Here is a 22,527-nt window from a genome sequence, read left to right as displayed (position 1 = left end):
TGTGTCTCACGGTTCAGTTAAACCTGTTATTTTGCAAATGCTGAAAAGATTATGAAAATTCACTTTCTTCCAAGCAAACAGTGAAAGTAGAAGATGATTGGATGGACTTTTATTTAGGGGGTGTAAGGGGGGGGGGGGTCTCCTTTGAATAACTCCTATAAATAGAAAGATGATTTTATGGTTAGATTTAACAATTAAACTGGAATAAATGTTAAAGAATCCACCCGAGCTGCTTCTTTACCCAGAATTTCTTTCTCCAACCAGCGCTAATTTAATCGTATAGATTCATATTTCCGAACACTAAGAAGAAAGTTGAAAACCTGAGATTGAAGTCACTGTAATTTTCAAATGTTATGTTCAAAGATAATCCACAAAGTTGTAGATATTCATGAAAGTATTATTTTAAGCGAGAGACGGCAGCTCTGCATGAGAAGGGCAGCGCTGCAGACGGTGTGGGAGGTTCTGTGTTCAGGTCCAACAACAGAGAGGGGTTAGAGTCAGTGACCTCTGACCTGCAGGAGGGGGTTGGGCTCTGAGTCGTCCTGGTCAGTGGAACTGTCTGTGGAGGGGCAGACCATGGACACAATAGCCCCCCCTCCCCTCCCCAAGCCCTCAATTTTCAGTGACCTGACCCTCACACCCTCATCTCCATAACACTGCCCCCAGTCTGCGCTCAGATTGAGACCTTATTAAAGATATGTGTGTATACGTTAATCCCCCGACAGCTGCCCATGACCGTGCCCTCAGCAACCCCCAACCCCTGCATCAGCGGTCCCTCACACTGCGTCCATGATGGAGTGGGCCGGCACAGATACCCCTCGGTTTAATCTGCAGCAGGGACACAAAGGGCCCCGTGGTGATCGGTGTTTCCTGCAGTGGGAACAAAAATAGCTCATGTCTCAATCTGAGGAGCGTTTAAGCTAATGCTAACAGGATTTGAACCATGTAGCAGTACGATTATTAGGCTGACGGGACATTAACCAGCATTAACCTGAGTATATGTGACGTTAACGAGCACACACCACTCTGTGAACTTTAATGCAGTTTTATGAGACTCTATTTAACACCTTTCATAGTAGAAACACAGTAGAAATGTCTGAGCAGCTTCTGGCAGCTGATCGTTCAAGATTATTTGCTGAATAAAAATCCAGAGCTGGTCACCAGTTTCACCAGTAGTTATAGTGTGATCATGACCAGTAGATTTACAGCTGTTTAGAGAAGTGATACCAGTCCAGCAGCACCTGGACCACCGTCCGTCACGAGCTGGATTCATCAGGAGGAAACACTGTGGTCATACTGAGCAGAACACGGAGCTGCTGGTGAAGACTGTGCAGCTTAGATGACTTATCTTGAACATGGCTGAAATAGACGGTCTGTAGTTTAGGTGAGTCTCTCAGGTGTCGTGTTAAAGGAGAGAGAGATGTTGTGACTCTGGAAGATACGTATGTGATGTTTTAAAACCTCATTCGAGCTTCAGATAAACATCTTTGCACAATAAGGATTTTGGGTTTTGTCCCCCATCTCTTCCACTGGCAGCGAATTATGAACGGGAGGAACAGCAAGCAAAAACCTGACTGTTGTTTTCAGGCAGACTCTGTCCCTTCATGGCTCATAACTAGTTTAGCAAGTGAAAAGAAATGCATGCATGTAAACACATTCCCAGCAGCTGATTTCATGTCTGTAAAGTGACCATGAAGAGAAAGTCAGGACTGAAGCTCCCACAACTTCATCTGGAGACGCACTCTTAAACAAAAAGCTCCCTGTCATGGAAAAAATAATGACAACAAACTTTATTAGCAGGAAATCTAAGCACCAACACATCAATCACCACAAACAAAAAAACTAAACTTAGAATTAGACATTTTTTATATAAATATATATTAATGTATAACACGTGTTTAGCCATTCCCAGAGCAGAATAAAGTAGAGTTACATCTGTCTGACTGTGTAAACCTTCCCAGACTCATGTTGTATTGTAACTGGTAAATTCACTCACAGTTAATCTTCCTCTACAACTATTATTGCCTCATTAAACTACAGCCTCATTTATCTAGCAGTGTTTCCACTGATGGTGCAGCAGCAACTCTCTTGCACAGTGATGATGTACTGCATCACCTGCCGCTCAAACTGCATGATTAACAAAGAAGCCTCCTCCTCACCATATTAGAGATTATTGATCGATCCACATCCACTCCCATCTTCTTTTTAATCTGCACTGACCATTAAAAAATCAACCAAATGCAGATGGGATGTCCTGGGCCAGTATCAGTGTGTGCGTAGGAAAGTCAGGTCAGGAAAGTGAGATATGTTGCTGTAAAATTTGACCTTAATGTCACTGTATTGTATCAAAAATAAGACTGTGTGCAAACCAAAGAAAAACTGATTTATAATCTGGTTTATTGATTAGTCAGTTCCTGATTTCAGCTCAAACAAACCAGTTTTATCAGATGGAGAAACTTTTAAACTGCAGTTCTTTAAACCAGGGAGATCGTTTGCTAATCAGATTGTTAAAGATTGTTTTAAAACTAAAACATTTAATTAAATCATAGCATTATACTAAATGACACAGAGTCACATGACAGGAAGTAGACACCAAATAAAGTTTCAGTTCAGTTTCTTTCTGTATGTCGCTCTCTCTCCTTCCCTCTCAATCGCAGCATAACAAAACTACAGTATTGTTTTGGTATCAGCTCCTGAGACTCAGACATGATGAAGTAAGAGAAATAACCTTTTATAGTAAGAGCTGTTTTTAAAACTCACTTCTCAGTTCATTCCTCAGAAACACAGTTTAGACATTGAACTTGGCGTGTGACACCTAAATGACCATCAACTGGTTTAAACAACGGCCCCATGGGTAACACAGCCGAAAGAAGTCGCCATCAGTTTTACTCCCCACCCCCCCTATAGGACAAAGGAGGAAGCCCCGGGGGCAAAGGGTGTCGTGTCTTCCCAGTTATTCCCAGCTTCCAGCCCAGACCCTCCACTGCACACTCAGTGTTTAAAATGCTTCTTCTGATGAAGCAGACGTTTGAGAGGAGGAGGTCAGAGGAGAAACAAGAAAGGGGAATATTAGAGTGTTTTCAACTTTCTTTTTAATGTGCTCTGATTTGTTAATATTTAAAATCATCAATCAAACATTTGTCGTTAAAGATTCAACCTTATTCTCAACCCTCACCTTGACACTTGCAAAAGGGGTTTATCAGAGACGTTTCACCATTTCATTGTAGCTGTCGTTCCCGGGCTTCAACACAGAGGAGGAGAGAGGAGCCGGGAGATACTGATGGAGGGATTTGTATATGCTGATCAGGACCCCCTCTTCTCTTTCTCTGTCCTTTTTTTATGGGGGTGGGACTGAAATCTGTGAAGTTCAGGGTCAGTGGTCCTGCTAAACAATAGCATGGGAGGGCTGGGAGAGTAGCTCAAGCTGCCCCCCCCCCCACCTTCATCTGCACATCCATCCTCCTCACCTCTGGCTCTCCCATGACCCCTGAGGGCCTCGGGGTTACGAGCACATGGTGCCAGGGTGGGTGGGTTGGGGGGGGGTTTCTGGACAACCCCCTCCTTTTTAAAAAGAATCTCATTATGGTCCTGCCCCTATATTGAAAACGGTCCAATCTCTAATGCTATGCACTTAATCACACCCCATGCAGGTTCAGCTCGTTTGACCTGACGGTGGCTCAACGCAGACAGACAGAACACAAACATCTTCTTCTGTTCGACAACAGGCTGCAAACACTCACAACAACACAAACAGGAAGTGTTTCCAGGGGACTCTAAACAGTGATGAACCCGGCTGGGACGCACTTGTTCAATGCTTTGTGACGTTTAAAGTTAAAAACATTGAAAAACAAGAGCACACGGATGTTTTTATAATATAGGTTCATCACTGTTTAGTGTCCCCTGGAAACACTTCCTGTTTGTGTTGTTGTGAGTATTTGCAGCTCGTGTGAAGATGTTTTCTGAAGTTGCAGTGTGTTGAACTCTCAGGGACAAAGTTCAAATTTTTACTTGAGTTAAAGTCCTGGAGTATTTGTCATTTTGGTCGTGGTAAAAACAAACATTTCAAATGAAAGTAATATTTCTTTATTTCTGAAACTTCAGATGAGGATCTGTTTTTCTCCTGTGATGAACACAGCGTACGGCCCGTTGCATTTTCAAAATAAAATAAAATTCATTCCTCTGACTAAAAGCTGCTTCAAAGTAAGAGTACTTCATATAAAATGTAGTCAAAAGTAAAACATTTGTCTTTTAAGTGAAGAGGAGTAAAAGTCTCACTGAGTCTCACTGGATTTGAGGCTTCAGGCTAGAAACAAGACGAGGGATTGATCCCATGTCAGTGTCAGTGTGTCAGGGCACAAATCTCAGAGGTTAACTCAAAACTGCTGCTGAGCAGCTTATTTGGTGAACCAGAAATAAAAGAAGCATGAGAATAGAATTAAAAAGCACAATAAGAAAACAGTATAAAAATAGTTTAATAACAGATAATAAAATGGATAATATCTCATTAAACTGCAAAATTAAAAGATGAAATGAAGGCAGAGGAGAACAGAGCAGTTTTTAAAGTCATAACTGGCAGATTAAATCTCCAGAACGAGCTGGTTCCAGCAGCGGACATGAACTGAGCAGCTGCTGCAGATCTTACAGACCTGTTCATAGACATGGAACATTTCTGAAATGACCATTTAGTGACTTTAGTGATAGTGACTTATAGACGCAATAACATTGGCATGTTAACTTCAGTTCTGTCACTTGAAGTTATGTTACCTTAACCACCTGAGGTCCAAGGGCAGTTTTTCCATAATGAGGCCACTTTTTGACCCTCTGTGCAAAAAGATCCTTTGGCCCAAATGCTGAAAAACTGAAACCCGGTTTTTAAAATTCTCCAAATTACTGATGTGGATGAACTGAAATGTGTTCACCCAAGTCTTAGGTTCATAAAAAAATAGAGCAATAAATGAGTGAAATAGTAGATAAATGTTAAATAAATGCCTAAAATTAGATTTTGTAATATTATTAAGTCGAAGCGCTGACTGTCACTCTGCTTTAACTGAATGTTAGAGGCCTCCCAGCTCCAGCACTGAGTCATGTACAATCTCACAAGAATATGAAACAGAAAGTGGAGAGTCGACAGATTTTAACAACATTTAAACCATATTTTTGCGCCGTATTATCACAAAGATATTAACAGAAACATCCGTCGACCTCAGAGGGTTAAATCCCGTTTCCTTATCCTACATTTCCTGAAGTCGAGCCACGGCCTCTCACACCTTATGTTTTCTAATGATAGTTCTTTACTCTGGTATTTGGTCAAAGCTGAAACTACAAAACTTCAGTCATCCTTCAGTGTGAGCTCAGTCCTCTGCCTGCTATGCATGCAAACCTTTAGGCCTAGCAGTTAGCAGCACCATGTGTTTGATAACCATGGCCACAGAATGCAATACAAGTTCCCCCTTGGGAACCCTGAATTTCATTACCAGGCCTGGGGGATGAGCCGCTCAGAGGTTGCAGGGCTCTATCAGCCTGTCCAGACATGGCTGGCCAGTACCTCTCTGCTGGTTGCATCTGCTGGGGGGAGAAGGGTGTGTGTGTGTGTGTGTGTGTGTGTGTGTGTGTGTGTGTGTGTGTGTGGTTGGGGGGGGGTTCTCATTAGAAGGAAGGCAGATGCTCATTTCTTGTTGTGACACATCCGTAAAGCCAATAACAGATCATGAGGACAGGGAACAGCTCTGTTGTATGTTATATTCTATAAGAGACTCTCTGTAATCTGATCAAACATGAAGCTGCTCACATTCAGAGGAACTACAGCCGAGTGCTGTGATGTCAAAACATCAGCCCACACCACTGAGGACCCGGCAGGTTAACCACAGAGCAGTTCTGCATAATTGAACTGTTTTACTTCATTTGCTCGTGCACATATTTTCTCACATTGAAGACGTGCAGGAAGTTCTGACTGTTTGTCTCTGACATTTCTGCCTCCACTTTTCTAGTTACCACTAAAGTTAAGTAAGAAAAGAAGTAGAAAACAATTATTCATTCTGTTTCACAACAAATTTCATCCCCCTCGTACAAAAACCATCCAACGTTATTGGTTCCGCTCTCGTTACTGAAGAGATTCGGAAAATAGATTTCATATTTGTTATTTCAAATACACAGAGGAAACTGCATATGGACGATGGTTAGTGATGAAAACAGACCGTTATCCAGCAGATTGTTCTGGATTTGTTCTTAAAATCAATCTGAACTGGACGGAGCATCATCTGAAGTGTCATTTAGAAATTCAGTTTTCAGCTCGTTAGCTTATATCATGTATAACAGGAATAACTACATGGACTCAAAGCTTTTTGTTTTGTAATCAGTGAGAAATCCTGTTGAATGATCGTGATCTAAATATTGATTGATTATGATTGTGATTATGATTTTTGCGATGATGGAGCAGCCCTGTGAGTAAGTATATAAATGTACTGACAGTGATGTTTAGCAGCAGCATCGTCCGACCTTCAGGGTGGAACTGAACTTCACTGGAAACTGAAACACACACAAAAAAAAAAGACCAAAGTCAAGTTCAGTTGCAAGCTGCTGTGTGTGGGATTGATGGCGCCTTGATGGTATATTTGGCCGGACAGATGCATAGACTCCATAGTAACACTGTTGAGGCATTGTCTAGTTCAAGTGCAACTTCCATTGTCACTGCTTCACAGCTGGGAAGGAGAAGCGGCTGCTGCAAAGAGTTCAGAGCTCTTTGCATATGAGAACATTAACACAGAAAAAAGACTGAAAGAAAATGAGGAAAGACTGCGAGCGTCACCAAGGTCAGGGAGGAGAGGGGGGCAAGGGTGACACGGACAGATCTGGTGGCATGGGAAAGTCACCCCAGAGCTGGATCTGAAAGGATGGGAAGAGACGGGAGGGGTGAGGTGTGGGGGGGGGTGGTGCATAACAAGGGGCAGATGGTGCCCTTGGGTGCATGGTGGCTGACGGGCGTTTTTACAGAGGTTACTGGGGGTTGGGTGCAAATAAGCATCGTCACAACACTATTGTCAAAACTGGTCCTGGCTTCAATGGAGGGTCTCCTAACTTGACCCTTGCCCGTCTTCTCCGCTCCAGCTTGGCTATTGTTGTTTCCCTCTCTGGCTGGATGGTTCGCCGGCATTCAGCCTCCATTGTGGCTCTTCCTCAGTGAAATCGTTATACGATGCAAAACCAAATGCGCCATCAATCAAACGAGGTGTTGAGTAAGGTTTTTCGGGCAACTGGGGACGGGGGTCCCGGAGGTCTCGGTGTCCGACAAAGACGCCTCCCCTGTGCTATTTTATCTGGAACCGTTGGATGTCTGTAGGTTTGAGACGAGATGAATCATTCTCCTTCGTCTTCACAGAACACTTTCCCACAAACAGCTCCCTCCCTGTTGATGCTAGTCTCATTCTTTGAATCTGACCGGAGTCTGAAGGTGTGTTTGGACTGAGGAGAGACTTTTCTCCAGTTTACAACAAACAGCCAGTTCACTGAGCACAGACCCCAACATGGTGCCGCCTCAGGCAGCAGGGTCAGGGTGCGTCTGTTTCAATTCAGTTTATTTGTATAGAACCAAATCTCTGCCTCAATGAGAGAGAGAGAGGAGCTCAATGCATCATGGGAGTCCCCCCCCCCCTGCAGCGTAACTAAGAGCTGGTTCAGGACTCACCTGATGCAGCTCTGACTATAAGCTTTATCACAGAGGACAGTTTGAAGCCTGATCTCAGGTGTAGAGAGGGAGTCTGCCCCCCCCCCCTTCTGCTCTTAGAACCTCTAGGAACCACAGTTCTCTGTTCATCTTTCTAAAGCGCATGTTGGCTGTAAAAACACATCCACCCTTCCATGTCTGAGTGTGAATGTTCTCCCTCTTCCTCCCGTGTGCAGGCGGCTGTCTGTCCTCGGAGCTGTCTTTCCTGGTGGAGCCCAGCGACGTGATCGCGGTGAGGGATCGCCCGCTCATGCTGGACTGTCGGGTTCAGGGCGAGGAACCCATCATGGTCACGTGGCGTAAAAACGGGGTGCCTTTACCCACCAGCCCGCGGGTTCGGGTGCTGGCGAATGGCACGCTGTTCATCCAGAGCTTCCAGAAACGCAGAGAGGGGAGCGACGCCGATATGGGCGAGTACGACTGTGCCGCCCAGAATCGCTATGGCTTGCTGGTCAGTCGCAAGGCCAAAGTCCTGCTGGCATGTAAGTATTTGACTGTGCTGCAAAACACAGTTACAATATACAACTTTACACTTTTTATGCCACACAAACAGAAGTAAAGATATTACACAGACCCCGAGGAGCAGAAGTGCTTTAGATTCAACACCACATCAACTGCACCAGCTGCTCCTTCTACCTGACACGTCTACCTGAGATCATCCATCAGGTCACACTGATCCGTTTGTGTAGTCAGGAGATGCTAACAGATAATTATGGGAACAAATCACATTTTCTTCTGTGGATGTCTGATACATTTACTATCAGGAAGTCACATTGAGTTCAAGATCTCGTTTATAAGTGAGACCTGAGTACAGAAAAATGAAGTAAATAACAAAAGAAATATTAATAGCAGAAATACAAACGATTCAAATATACATTCAGATATGTTTTCATACAAACAAGTGGACATGTCTTCATATAACCAGTGATCGGAGTGTATGTTTAAATACATTTAAATATGCATTAAGATGCACAACAACCAGGTAGACAATAAGAAGACGGCTTAAACGCTCATCACTTAGTAAGAAAAGAGATTAAGTAAAACAATTACACCTCAAGTCAGTAAAACCTCTGCTCAAAATGTAAATCAAAGTTTGAAGTAATTACTTGTTTTCCATTTATTGATGTTCATTGTGATAATGGGCCATTGAGTTTATTACTTGACTAATTATTGTTCTGCATGTTGTCAAACTGAAATATACTGAGCCCCCATCCCCCTGCTCAGCTCATCCTGGACAACAGCTGGATTTGATCAATATAATAAGTCTTTCCTTGTGAACCTTGATGTATTAGACCCTTGGTACTCTAACTACAGATGATAGCAGTGGCTCCATCTAGAGACGAACATGATAGAAGCTGAACGATGTCTCACAGTGGGAAGGTTGTTATGGCCTGAACTCCTGGAGTGTTAGTGAAGTTTAGCAAAACGAGCTGGAGAGAGAAAAATCTCCCTCACAGCTTTTACCTTACAACCTTTGGTGTGCATAATGAAGCTGTGATAATCACATCAGACACAGGGAGTCAGATGTGAGGGCTGCACACTCCCCAGTCCTGCTTTAATACTCACTTGAAGATAACAGTCATTTTCTCAGGAGTTTATTGGATGTCCCACAGACAGTCACCGCATGTTGCCTTTTCTCTGTCGTAACATCCCATAGTCTTTTTTAATAAATGACGCTTCACATTGTGAACAACTCTGCTTTATACTTGGCAACCCAAGCCCCCCCCCCTTGTTGTCAGAGGGAACAGGTGCCCAGATACAAACCTCTCACCAAAACATACCAGCTTCTCTATTATGGGAAACCAGTAAATTACACTGCGTGTACATTACTGCACATACATGTGCTCGACACACACAAACACACACCTGCACTACAATGTACAGGCTTCTCCTCACTACCCCCACCCCTTCACTCAGGCCAATAAAACCAGGGGTTTATGGGTAATCCAGGAGAATTAGGGGTACTTTGAGGTGGTCTTCCTTGAGTGCAATGAGTTGCCATGGTGATGCTCTCTCATTTGTAGACCCCTCCTCTATGCTGTACGCCCTTATTGATTATGGCCACCAGGTTATTAGGATTTGTGCTGTCCCTGTGTGTGTGTGTGTGTGTGTGTGTGTGTGTGTGCTGGAAGGGTTTGTGGATGAGTGGAAAGCAAAACTGTGCCTGTAAAGAATGTGTCATGATTCACCCTAACAAAGGCCACACATGATTTAGCTTGCTGCTTGCTCAGTAATTCATTAATCTCTACCAGCATCATAAACCAGTAAAACCAGTGAAGTGGTGTTGAATCCCTACCTTTGAGGAGGTCTAGAAGTCCTGATATCAGTCCATTTGTCCATTATTTATATGCCTTTGGTCCACAAGGATCCACTAATCACAGAATTCCAAGTTATGAATATCGCCATGAGAGCACTTCTCTCCACATTTCATCCATTTCTTTTTTCAGGCAAGGACAAAAAAAAACAAAAAAATACCATGTATGAGTTGATGTACTTTAGGTTGGGTTTTAGTCACATGATAAACAAGCACATTTTTCAGACACTAGAAGATGTTACCTTTCAGATGATGTTTCATAAATGCATCATTTGAATATGCAAATGTATGTAAATTGGGTGTAAAACATTAAAGCTGATCTCTGTGTGGTTTGCTTCTCAGCTCTTCCTAAGTTCCACACCCACCCGGTGTCCATGGCTGTGGATGAGGGAGGCGTTGCTCGTTTCCAGTGTCAGATCAACGGAGTACCTGAGGCCATCATCACCTGGGAGAGAGACAGAGTACCACTCAACACCACTGAAATTAGGTAACACCCAGAGACTGTATATAAAGACATAACCTCAATGACGTCATAGGATGAAGTACGGCCTTTACCTAATGTACAAATACAACAGTCAGCATGTCTCATAACCCATACGCAAATGTAATATATATGCACATATTTCCTTATGTGAAAAATATGTACATATGAAGTAAAAACATACACGTACATATATTTAAGAATAACATGAAACATATGTACACTGTTGCCCATAAAGTTGGAATAATTTTGTTTTCGGTTTAATTGTGGTTTAATTGTGGTTTAATTTTCATTGTGATATGTGTGGAAGAGATTGACTACTAAAGTTTTGAGAAGATACACACTTTATCTGTCAAGAATAAATCACATTGTCACAATCATTTCATGGAAAGAGGTAAAAAATATTTCATTCCAACTTTATGAGCAACAGTGTATATGTCCAGCTCAAACATATGTGTATGTTTATATATGTGTGATTATATTACAGACATGTGTTACGTAAATATATATCCATCCCAAAAATATATGTGATATGTTCATATATGTAAATAAATATATGTAAATGTAAAATGTTTCCACCATGAAAACGTCACTATTGGAATCAATCACAACATACATGAATGTAAACTATACATTCACACATTTGTTTAGAATATTTGTTTTGTTCAGCACATGTAACAGATTTCAGCGCCTCACCTGACCTCTGACCTCTCCTCCCCGTCCAGGTACACTCTGCTGCCAATGGGTATTCTCCAGGTGACAGGTGTGAGACAGGCAGATGCTGGGGTTTTCCGATGTGTTGCCGCCAACCCAGCCAACACTCGCTACAGCCATGAGGCCATGCTCAACGTCACGGGTAGGTGGACACACGTGTAGCGTGTAACATATAAGTAGTTAGAGAACGAATGGATGAACACGGATTAGGAGCCATGACAACAGGGCTGCTGTTGTTTTCTCCTTGTGGGTGTATGTCTGTGTGATCATGGCAAAATGTGATCCAGGAGACACCTTTTATTGAGAGGTGGTTTTGAGTACTATGGCAAGGTCTGTCTGTCTGTCTGTCTGTCTGTCTGATACAGGTAGGTTCAGGTAGATTTGGGTAGATACAGGTGAGAATGTGAAAAGACTGACGTGGAGACTGCAGGAACACATTACTCATCATCTCATCCACATTCACTTTTTGTCTTCCTTCATCTTCCCAGGTGGAGCTTCCAGAATCTACAAAGAGCCGTTCATCCTGTCAGGACCCCAGAATCTGACCCTCACTGTCCATCAGACGGCCATCTTGGAGTGCATCGCCACAGGAAACCCGAAGCCCATCGTTTCCTGGAGCAGGCTAGGTACCAGTGGGAAATCCTAATCGGATTTATATGATTGGAGGACGATTTGCTAAAAACACACGGCGTGTTTCTCATCTCACAAACCATCTCTGTGTGTCTGTGTGTCCATCAGACGGACGATCCATTGGAGTGGAGGGTATCCAGGTCCTGGGGACGGGGAACCTGATGATCTCAGACGTTTCCCTGCAGCACTCTGGTGTGTATGTCTGTGCCGCCAATCGGCCCGGCACCAGAATGAGGCGTACTGCACTCGGACGACTCGTGGTACAAGGTGAGGTCGTACACAGACTCCTGCACTTCACTCCATTCTCTACAGCTCAACAGTGGACGTCAGCGCTGACCGCTGCTGCACTGTAGTCTGTTCTGTTCTGGGACAGTTTGGGAAATACGCTGCGATCATATCTACATCAGATGAGAGGAACAGCCCACACACAAATTATGAGCATTAAATCAGAAACGAAGCACACCAGGTAGATTACGATGAGCTCCTCCCAGTTAGGAAAGCTGAGCGGGAACACCAGCAGAGTGATGTGTTGCATGTTTTACACACTTTTTTTAAAAACAGCCATCAAAACAATCCGATATCCGTTTAAATGAAGCTTCATGTAAAATACTTTCAGCGGTTTATCTTCCGGTGAAAACCGCACTTTCCTTCCTGATTCCCTCAGCTGACCTGCAGCAGCGGCGTGATACAGTGCGCTCCCTAGCTGCGCTTGTGCGTAGGAATACGGTAGTTCAGCGGATGAAAGAAGTAAAGTGCTGTTCTCGCCGGAAGATAAACCTCTGAAAGTATTTTACACAAAGCTTCATTTAAACAGATATTAGATTGTTTCGATGAGCGTTTTTAAGGTTTTTATTTTTTTTAACTACATTTTAGTCACATTTTTTTTATTGCACATAGATGTAGCCACAGTTATTTCTCCATCTTCTCCTGGAAAAAAAGGTTGTTGACGAACATAATTAGTGACATATCTGATCAAATTAATGCTGAGGTGGAGTCAGGGAGGGAAGACTGAGTAAAGACAGACTGAGGATAAATGAGTTAGTTACAGAAACATCTGCTCCAGTAAACATGGAGCTGTTGTTGCAGTCTTTGTTTAATTGTTTGAGCATACAAGATCACATGACATATATCCTGTGTGTGTGTGTGTGTGTGTGTGTGTGTGTGTGTGTGTGTGTGTGTGTGTGTGTGTGTGTGTGTGTGTGTGTGCGCACTTGACTATATTAACTGGCAGTGGTGGAGAGGGGAGGGGAAGGAGAGGGTCAATAGCAAAGCTCCACCCTTTCTTCTCACCTTTGCCCCTGGCTGTTTAGTGGGGGTGGAGGCTGGGAGCTGGTGTGTGGTGACACTGATGCTGTGAGACACCCCGCACCCACCCACGTCCTCCACACTTATGCACACCCCCTTCTTCCAGTTCCTTTCTGACAATTAAACACTGACACCATTGCTCAGCTGTGTCTCAGGCGTCTCTGAAGTCTCGTCATATTTCCCCTAAAGTGGAAGAAATAATCAGATTAAAGTAAAACCAATACATGAATGTAAACCAAAGTCCTGCAGTGAAAGTCCTACCAAAGTAAAAGTAATTTTTCCCTGTGACTGATAAATGATTATATATGATTTGAATAGATTATTAATGCGGATGCATCGATGCGTACACAGGATTTTACAGCTGTAGTTGTTTAAAGTGGAGTTTTAACTACTTTATAGTTTAATCCTGTGGTTCCCAGCAGGGATCAGGTCCTGAAGAAGGGTGCAATAAACATGGAACAAAAATATGTATTCAAGCTTAGAACAAAGCATCAGTTACTGTGACAGAAATATTCTAAATAATAAGTAATAAATACGTTTTTAGAAACATGATTAAAAGATTTTAGAGTTTATTTTTGAAAAAAAACAAACAAACAAGATGAGACTGGAGATCTGAACTTTCACACAGTGTGTGTGTGTGTGTGTGTGTGTGTGTGTGTGTGTGTGTGTGTGTGTGTGTGTGTGTGTGTGTGTGTGTGTGGTCATGGTCACGATGAAGCGACACAAAGAGCTCAGCGTACATGGACACAAAAGCCAGAGAGCGACTAGACGGTCAGTTCAGTTCAGTGCAAGGTGCAGGAGCAAAAGGGAAAGGAGCTGAATAATGAGCGGCAACCTCTGACCCCTGACCCCTGACCTCAACAGGAGGATTCAGGGTGTATGTCACCCTAATGTAGCGCTAGGGTGAAAACAAGTTGGGGTGTGTGGGAGGAGGCGGCGGAGTCAGGATGGACACATGGGGAGGTGGAGGGAGGAAGGAGGTGTGGTCTCAGGCTTAATTAGGAAAGGCTGGAAGATGGATAGCATCCCAGCTGAGGGGTGAGGGCGACCAGGGTGTCACCGTGCGGAGAGACACACAAAGGATGGTCAGCCATGTTGGAGAACAGTGCGTTAACCCTCTAGAGTCAGGGTCGATCTTTTCTACTATTCTTCCTCCACAAGCACCGTCTCCTTCTTTGAGTTGTTTTGTGTATCAGTCAGAATACGACCAGAGAACAGTTTAAAAGATACAGTTTCATGTTTATACAAACAAAATGGAAGAAGTAAAGCTCTAAAGTTACAGTCTGTTTGATCTTACATGTGACGCAGTTTTATTCTTCAACCTTTTCATTAGAAATTGAACTAAAAATATTTAATTAATATTATAAACTCACTATTTTAATAATGTGTATTAGATCCTGTTTGAAAGACCCACATCAGCTGCTTTTCTCAGCTTGTCTCAACGTGACCATTTAAATAAAGTTATGTTCATGTAAATAAGACACGGTCATTGTGTTAGACGGACTCCGAAGGGTTAAGAAGTATCGCACACTGAGCCACTAAACTCTTTCCCTAATGTGTTGACGACATATATTAACATGTGCAGGACATATGAAGTGGTAGCAGATTAAAAATAAGCATTACCCATTAAAATACAGTTTATTACAGTAACATTTAGAAGGTGATTTACTGTTTTCAACACATTTAAAGCTCATACGTGTGCGTCAGTGACAAACAACGTTCAGTTGAGGTTCACGTTCACACGAAACCTCCGAACAGCAGGAGCCAGTGAGACACAATGAGACGTCTGAGGTGAAACTCAAGGTCAACAGAACCGCTGATCAATACAGAGTATGGATCGATTGATGAGCGGTCAGCTGACGACGCCTGACACTCTCTAAACACGGCGGTGGGAGGGACAGCTGAACAGATGAAGGGGCGGAAAGCTGATCCCCCAGAGAGAGAATGACACCCCCCACACACACACACACACACACACACACACACACACACACACACACACACACACACACACACACAGCACAGCCTGATGTATAACCTGACATAACGAGGGAAACAGTTTATTGAACTCGTTCTTTTTCTCAAATATCATAGATAGATGGATGGATGGATAGATCAATAGACAGACAGATAGATCGCCCCCCCACCCCGGCTGCAGTGATGATGAATGTGTCCTTATTGAAGTGGTCATCTTGTTGACACCCCCCCCCCACGATGAGCGTTGAGGTCATTAGATCAATGAGAGGCAGAGGTGGGGGAGGGGCTTCAGGGCTTAAGGAGCACTGCCTATATCCCAGCATATGCATTTTGAGTGTGTGTGTGTGTGTGTGTGTGTGTGTGTGTGTGTGTGTGTGTGTGTGTGTGTGTTTTATATATATATATTTATACTTTTGTTCTCCTTTATAAAGCAACTAAAACCAATTAGTAATCAAATAATTTATCTTTTAAGGCGTGTTTCTCAACAAAACTCTCGTTACAAATAAATAAATTAACGAGTCAATAAATGAATTTCCAGTAAAATGAAGATTCACATTCTGTCTCCATGGTTACACTGTGAAACACCCAGAGAGACTCTGTGTCACATGACTTCAGATAGACTCAGTGTGAATTCATCTGATGCTCAAAGCAGTTCAGTTCTGGACTGTCTGGTGGTGGTACAATGAATTCTGGGTAAATTAAGACTTATTCCGAAAAAAGAAAAAAAAATGGCCGACCAAGGTGTGTAGAGTGTAGAGTGAAAAATAAAAATCAGATTTCATCTAAAAACTCTTTCCCTTCTCTTTGCTCTCTCCATAGCAACGTTAGCTAAGCTCAAATTATGAGCCACGTTTTCCTGTTTGTTGCTCTGTGAACTTTTGTACCTGGACTGTTTTATACCATGTCACCTGATTACAACTGTAAACACTTGTTAGTCCTGATGCGTGGAGGAGGATGTGATCGGCTTTTATTCCTGACCAGATAACAGTGGTGACGCTGCAAAACGTACAGAAGAATCTTTCTACCGAGCCTCTTTGAAACTGTTATTTCAAGCGTTATTCAAATGAATGTCTCTTTGACTTTAGTGTTTCAGGACTCTGTGTCTTTTAATCGTTTGCAAAGGCAGATGTAGCGTGCAGCAGAGTCTTTCAGGTGCTTTAGTTTCACATCTCCTTCTCCGCTCTTCCTCAGCTCCTCCCGAGTTCCTGCAGTGGCCGCAGTCCGTGTCCAAACCAGCAGGGGGCAGTGCAGTGTTCACCTGCGTGGCCCAGGGTGTCCCCGAGCCTCACCTCATCTGGCTGAAGAACGGGAAGGTCCTGATGCCCGGACACAACGTCAAGCTGACCAACAACAACAGGCACGTCTCTGAAATACAGAATGAAACACTAAAAAAAAATCAACATGATGAAATCAGTTTGATCCAGTTACTGAGATGTTTCTTATTGATCCGACTAAAGTTGATCAAAGTCATTTCACCTTAAAAAAGTCACAAGTGCATGAGAAACCTGCTCAGGTACGATGACTGCAGGAAGTTGAATGTGTCACACAGGTTTGTGGTCAGACGGATGTTTGTAGTGTTCTAATACAGAGGAATACATTTCCATTACCAAGTTAAATAGACAGCGGTAGCACTTCCTCTACCGTTACGGTGCCGGTGTTGCACTGATTTGTGTCATGGCAGTTTCACTCAAGTCAGAGAAGCGGGAGGACAAAATATACAGTCCTGCATTTAACAGTTGTACCACACGGTGGCAGCGCTGCACAGAAAAGCCTGTTGGACTCTCCTGATGGTCAGTGTGTCTGTGATTACATAATGACATCAAATTTAAAGAATGGAATATTAAACTGTGGGAATATTCACCAAAGCACAAAATACATTAAAATAATAAGGATGTAATAAAGGTGCATTTTATAATTCTGTCTGTGAGTTACAGTGAAATCTCAGTGATCTGTTTGAATCAGGTAGAATAAAATATGAGCAGGTGAAAACCAAAGCAGATCCTCCGAGCTCAGTGTGAACTCCGGGGACACGGAGCGTCAGCCGGTCATTAGTCCTGGTGTAATGTGGTCCAGGCAGTTTTCCACTAAGCGCCTTGTAAATAAACAAATACACAGAGAGGAAGATCCAGCGTCGAGGGGTTTTAAAGTTGCAGCTGAAGACAAGAAGTCACCATCGTCTAAAACTAAAAGTTTCCTCAACAAGAGTTTTTCTACAGCGCAATGAGAAGCAGGATTTATTCCTGAAAATAAGAGACAATCTTTGCCTTAATTAACTCACCAGGTTTGAGACATAGTTCCTACAGCATGACTCTTTCAAGGGAAAAGTAGTAGAAAACAAACGCACCTTGTCTCTATTATATAACAAAATGATGTAATAATGCAACGTTTAGATGTAGATGAATCTGGATGAAACGTAGTTTTTAATGAGGAACTGATTAATTCTTTAGTGACACAGCAGTGGGAGAGACAGCAGCAGATTACCAGTGACACGTAGTCCTAGTTATTTGTATTAGAAACATCAGTGCAGGTGTTTTACTCCCTGTGTTGTCTGTGCAGCACTCTGGCTCTGACCCGTATCAGCGCAGAGGACGAGGCCATCTACCAGTGCATCGCAGAGAACAGTGCCGGGACCAACCAGGCCAGCGCCCGTCTGGCTGTGGCCCAGGCTAAAGACCTGCCCGCCGCCCCCCAGGGCCTCACAGCCAGCGGCCTGTCCGCCAACGCCCTGCAGATCACGTGGAACCAGCCGCCTTCCAACGTCACCGACAGCATCATCGGATACGTCCTGCACATCCGCAAGATAGGAGGTGAGCGTCGGCGCCGTCTTCTCTAGAGAGATACCATTAGAGCTTCAAATTAAAGAACTAGAATCACCGCCTCGTGGTTGTATCCCTCCGCCGCTGTCACAATCAGTTTGTCTTTGACTCCGGGCGAATGTCTCGACATAACCACATTCAAGAGGCAAAAAACATGTTTTGTGAGGTCAGCGTGACCTTGATCTTTGACCTTTGACCAAGAAAATCTAATCAGTTTATCCCTGAGTCCTAGTGAGTGTTTGTGCCAAGTTTGAAGACGTTCACTGAGACGGACGGACATCCTGAAAACAATAAAGTTTCTGTTACACAACTTAACTTTAAATATACTTTATTGTCATGCAGCAGGTGTGCTGATTAAAAAAAGAAAGAAATAATTCATTTAAAAAATAAACACACAAAATCTGAATCTAAAAGTAGAATATAAAGTATTAAATGTATAAAGATGTAAATGCGCCAATTAAAGCAGAAACGTCGGCAGGGTGTGCAGCCGAACAACTGTGTAGTAAAAGCTTTGTGTGTGCGTGTGTGTGTGTGTGTGTGTGTGTGTGTGTGTGTGTGTGTGTGTGTGTGTGTGTGTGTGTGTGTGTGTGATTCAGAGCCTGACAGTCTGGAGCTGCAGGAGGCCATCAGTAAAGGCACCTTCCAGCATGATGTGACCAACCTGGAACCGGCCACCACCTACAGCCTCTACCTGAAGGCCTACTCTCCTCTGGGCGCCAGCCAGCAGTCCCGCACTGTGGTGGCTACAACGCTGGGTGGAGGTAAGAACATGAAAAGATGGAAAGCCTTAAATATCCAGAATTCGTCCAGCAGGTGAACGCTGATGAGACGCTTCACCATCTCTCTGGGTCTGAAGAAGCAGATGTGGATTGTCGGACTGTTGTTTTTTCTCCTGATCTCTCGGCTCATCTCTCCTCTCTCTGTCTCTGCTCTCCGTCCAGTACCGACCCCTCCCACCTTCTTCACCAAGGTGGTGAACTCCAGCGCTGTGCAGGTGCTGTGGGAGCTCCCCAGTAAGGCCGGCAAGGCTGAGGGCTTCAGGCTGTCCTACCGCAAGGTCCCCCACGCCGACTTCCAGGGACCCGTCCAGCTGCCCTGTCAAATCAATGCACACACCATCTCCAACATGGGGGAGTGTGTGTGTGTGTGTGTGTGTGTGTGTGTGTGTGTGTGTCACTGCTTGTCTTTATGACTGAACGGCAGCATTTGTCTCTCCGCCATGTTTGTTTACATCAGAGTCCTGCACTACGAAGCAAGTTCAACATGCGCAGGATAACTTTCAGTTAGCTGGACCGAACAGTGTCCGTCCTGACAACCTGTACCTGCTGATCACCTGGCTCAGTTAACCCTGGGTTTACCTCTACAGGTGCGAGCAGGGAGAGAGTATACTTTAGGTTTTCATCACTACTGCACAGTCTGTCTGCTGCCGTCACGCTCAGGATCAGTGACGTGGCAGCTCAGGTTCAGATACAGATACGGGTCAGATTTGACCTGGAACAAGTTTTTGAATATTTTCATTTTTGTGTATTTTGGGTCACTTTAGGAAAAGTCATCAAATTTCAGGCTAAAAGACATTTAGAGTATTTTTACTGCTGTCAAATGTGACCCGAAGGGTTAAATCCTGCTTTGTAGTTACAGGCCTCTGAGTTTCAACAGCTGTAACCATGACAACAAGTGTGTTGTCATGGCCATGGGTTCTCCCTGTTACACTGCAGTGCAGATAAAGGCTGAACGGTGGCGGCTGCTGGTTCACTCTGTTCTTAATGGACTGAACACGCTGATCCTCACACAACAAGTGGCGGCCCAGTGTGAAGCAGCAGCGTCTCGCATCACGATTACCTCATCAGTTCATCACCTGACGGCAGCTGAACGTGTGATGCCATGACTCAATATTCAGTCTATACATCAACACACAGCCGCCTGAGAAAAGGATGCAATGTAGTGACTGAGTGATTTGTATTTTGCACAGTGTACAGAACAGCAGCAGTAGAACAAATATTGCCAGTATATTAACATGTGAGTGTCCATAATACAAATGTTGTATGGGACACAGTGGACTTGGATAATCAGTGTTTTTATGTTGAAGACAGAAAAAAGAAAAACAGTGGGAAAAAAAGACAAATGAGATTTTAAGATAAAACTGTGCAAACACAAACCACCAGCAACAAACTCTGTACTACTACAGACATGTTCCATTTGACCATCTAGCAGGATGTAAATCATCTCTCGATCTCAGCAGAAGAGTCAGTCTTTCCTTCTCATGAATCTCTTTGATAATTTCTCGCGGGTCGTTCACTGAAGGTGGATCGGCCCGTTTTAAAACTGGTGGTTTAAAAGGAGGTTGTGACAGGAGGACACAGCTGGTGACTGACGGGAGAGGTCCATGTGATGTTGACTTAAAGCACAAACTCCAACTGACTCTGTTTCAGAACCGGGCGCGGTGTACGAAGTCAAACTGGTGGCCTACAATGGAAACGGCGAGAGTGACTGCTCCAAGAGACTGGTGTCGCTGGCGGAGGAAGGCCTGAGTGACCAAAGCACAGGTGAGTCCAGACCGTCGGCAGGTCCTCCGGGTACACCTGTGGGCGCTGTGGAGGAAATCCCGTATTAACCAAATACAATTACTAATTCACATACACACCTCCAAACCTTTAAGCTCCCAACGTGTTCAGTCAGACTTCATCATCATTTAGGTCAATAACAGGAAACACAAATAACCACATAAACCCTAAGCAGGTCAGAACCCACTTTAATAATAGGTGAAGGATAATAAACATTATATAAAAGCTTCATTAAGTGTCTAATATCCCATTTATTCAATAGAGTATAAAACTTTAAATCTATATCACATACTGTGTCTGTCTTTGTAAACTGATCAATGTTAATTGTGCTAATTATACTTCATATTCACTGTAAGTAATAGATATTTATAGTAGTACATTACCATTTTGTTTATTTACACTTTGGTAAACTGCATTTCCTTGTTCAGTACTTGTTCTTGTTCAATGACAAAAAAGTTGAATTTAATCTGATATATAAAAAAAAAAGAAAATCTAAAGAAATCTGTAACAGAAGTGGATTTTTTATAAATTCCAAATACACTCATAGCACATGTAAATATCTCCTTGAAGCTCTTTAAATTCAGTTTAATGAACTGTACTGTCACACAGGTAGAAATGCACCTGTGGACCAGTATTTACTTTCCCATTCACTTGAATGTGTTTGCCTCCAGGGGGCAACAGTCTGTGTCAGTGCAGGGATGGAGAGGCCTCTCTGGGCAGCATTGTCATTGGCATCCATATTGGCACCGCCTGCATCATCTTCTGCGTGCTCTTCCTCATGTTCGGATACCGACGCAGGTAAACGCCGCCACACTGTACATCCTTTGTACTTTCATATTATATATTTAACCTGTAATCCGGTGGATTATAGTGTGTATCACACTTACTGATATAGATACAGTCACTGGGCCAGACTAAGGTGACCAGATGTCAATGTCTTTAACTGTCAATTAAAACCAATCATCTTACGAACTAAAGGAATATAAATAATCCAGGAACAGATAGACAATAGGACTTCACGACTGCTTCAGAAGTAGGGAGTTTTATTTTCCTTTAAACCTTTATTTTAAAAGAGATTACTTACAATTTTTTGGACTGTTCCTGTTTGAAAGGGGCCACCTGTGTGTCAAGTGCTTTAACTGAACCCAAACCAAAAAAATGTAGCCATAATTTCATCACCTTTTTGTTTAAAATACCGCCTTTAGTCATTTTATCACTCGGCCTTCACCATAGTTTATTACAGTACAACAGCTATCATGGTCAGAATACATGAAACTGGGACTGTCCCTATTCTTATTTCAGAGGTACAAACATTGGATGTTTTAATGAAACACTGACCACAGTTGTTCCCGGTTTACATTTCAGATATCTGTCACTTTAGACCAGATTAGAAACCAGAATCACTCTTTACGTTCTTCATGTACTAATAATTGTCATAACTGTTTGCAGTCTTTTCTGCAGTAAAGGGACTCAGGACAGCTGGTCTGTACCGAGGGACAACACAGGACACATGAGGAACCCTAAAGATGGAGCAAACTGCCCCAGAGTGGAGTCAACGCCTCAGGTAGTCACACATGTGAAGCTTTATTCAACCATTTAATTTATTAAGTACAGTTCTGTTACACTAAATCCAGAAATCATCATCAACATCATCATTGGGTGGACGGTGTTTGATTCCTTGTCTTTCTTGTCTCCTTCCTGTTGTGACGCAGGTGGTCTGTCCAGCAGAGTGCCAGGTCATCATTGAGCAGCAGTCATCAGGTTTGCCTGGCATTGGCACTGGCTAACACTGGTCAATAATATCAACATAACCCCTCCCCAATACCCCTCCCCTCCTCCCTCCCAACTATCCCCCACCATGTGTGCTACTCGCCTAGAAAAACCCAAGCCTCTCTTTGATAGAGGTCATAAACCTGCTGCTAATAACCTGAACGTAGCCTCCACACAACAGGGACAGAGCTAGAACACATACTGACCCTTACCACTCCACCGCCCCCATCCTCACCCCT

The 22,527-nt window shown here is 43.4% G+C and overlaps 1 protein-coding gene across 1 annotated transcript; it reads left to right on the top strand.

The window, feature by feature from the left end:
- Positions 1–6,427: 6,427 nt before the first annotated feature.
- On the top strand, positions 6,428–22,305 carry LOC111230525 (immunoglobulin superfamily DCC subclass member 3-like). Its single transcript, XM_022757283.1, is given in 14 exon segments — positions 6,428–6,440; positions 7,897–8,202; positions 10,377–10,521; positions 11,241–11,371; positions 11,718–11,855; positions 11,968–12,126; positions 16,333–16,498; positions 17,698–17,948; positions 18,554–18,718; positions 18,899–19,093; positions 20,387–20,500; positions 21,190–21,316; positions 21,968–22,082; positions 22,231–22,305. Coding segments are annotated over 14 exon segments (2,100 nt in total).
- Positions 22,306–22,527: the final 222 nt, after the last annotated feature.

The sequence above is a fragment of the Seriola dumerili genome, unplaced genomic scaffold, assembly GCF_002260705.1.
Source record: "Seriola dumerili isolate Sdu_G_001 unplaced genomic scaffold, Sdu_1.0 BDQW01000273.1, whole genome shotgun sequence".
NCBI lineage: Eukaryota > Metazoa > Chordata > Actinopteri > Carangiformes > Carangidae > Seriola > Seriola dumerili.
This window is presented reverse-complemented; position numbering and strand designations above follow the sequence as displayed.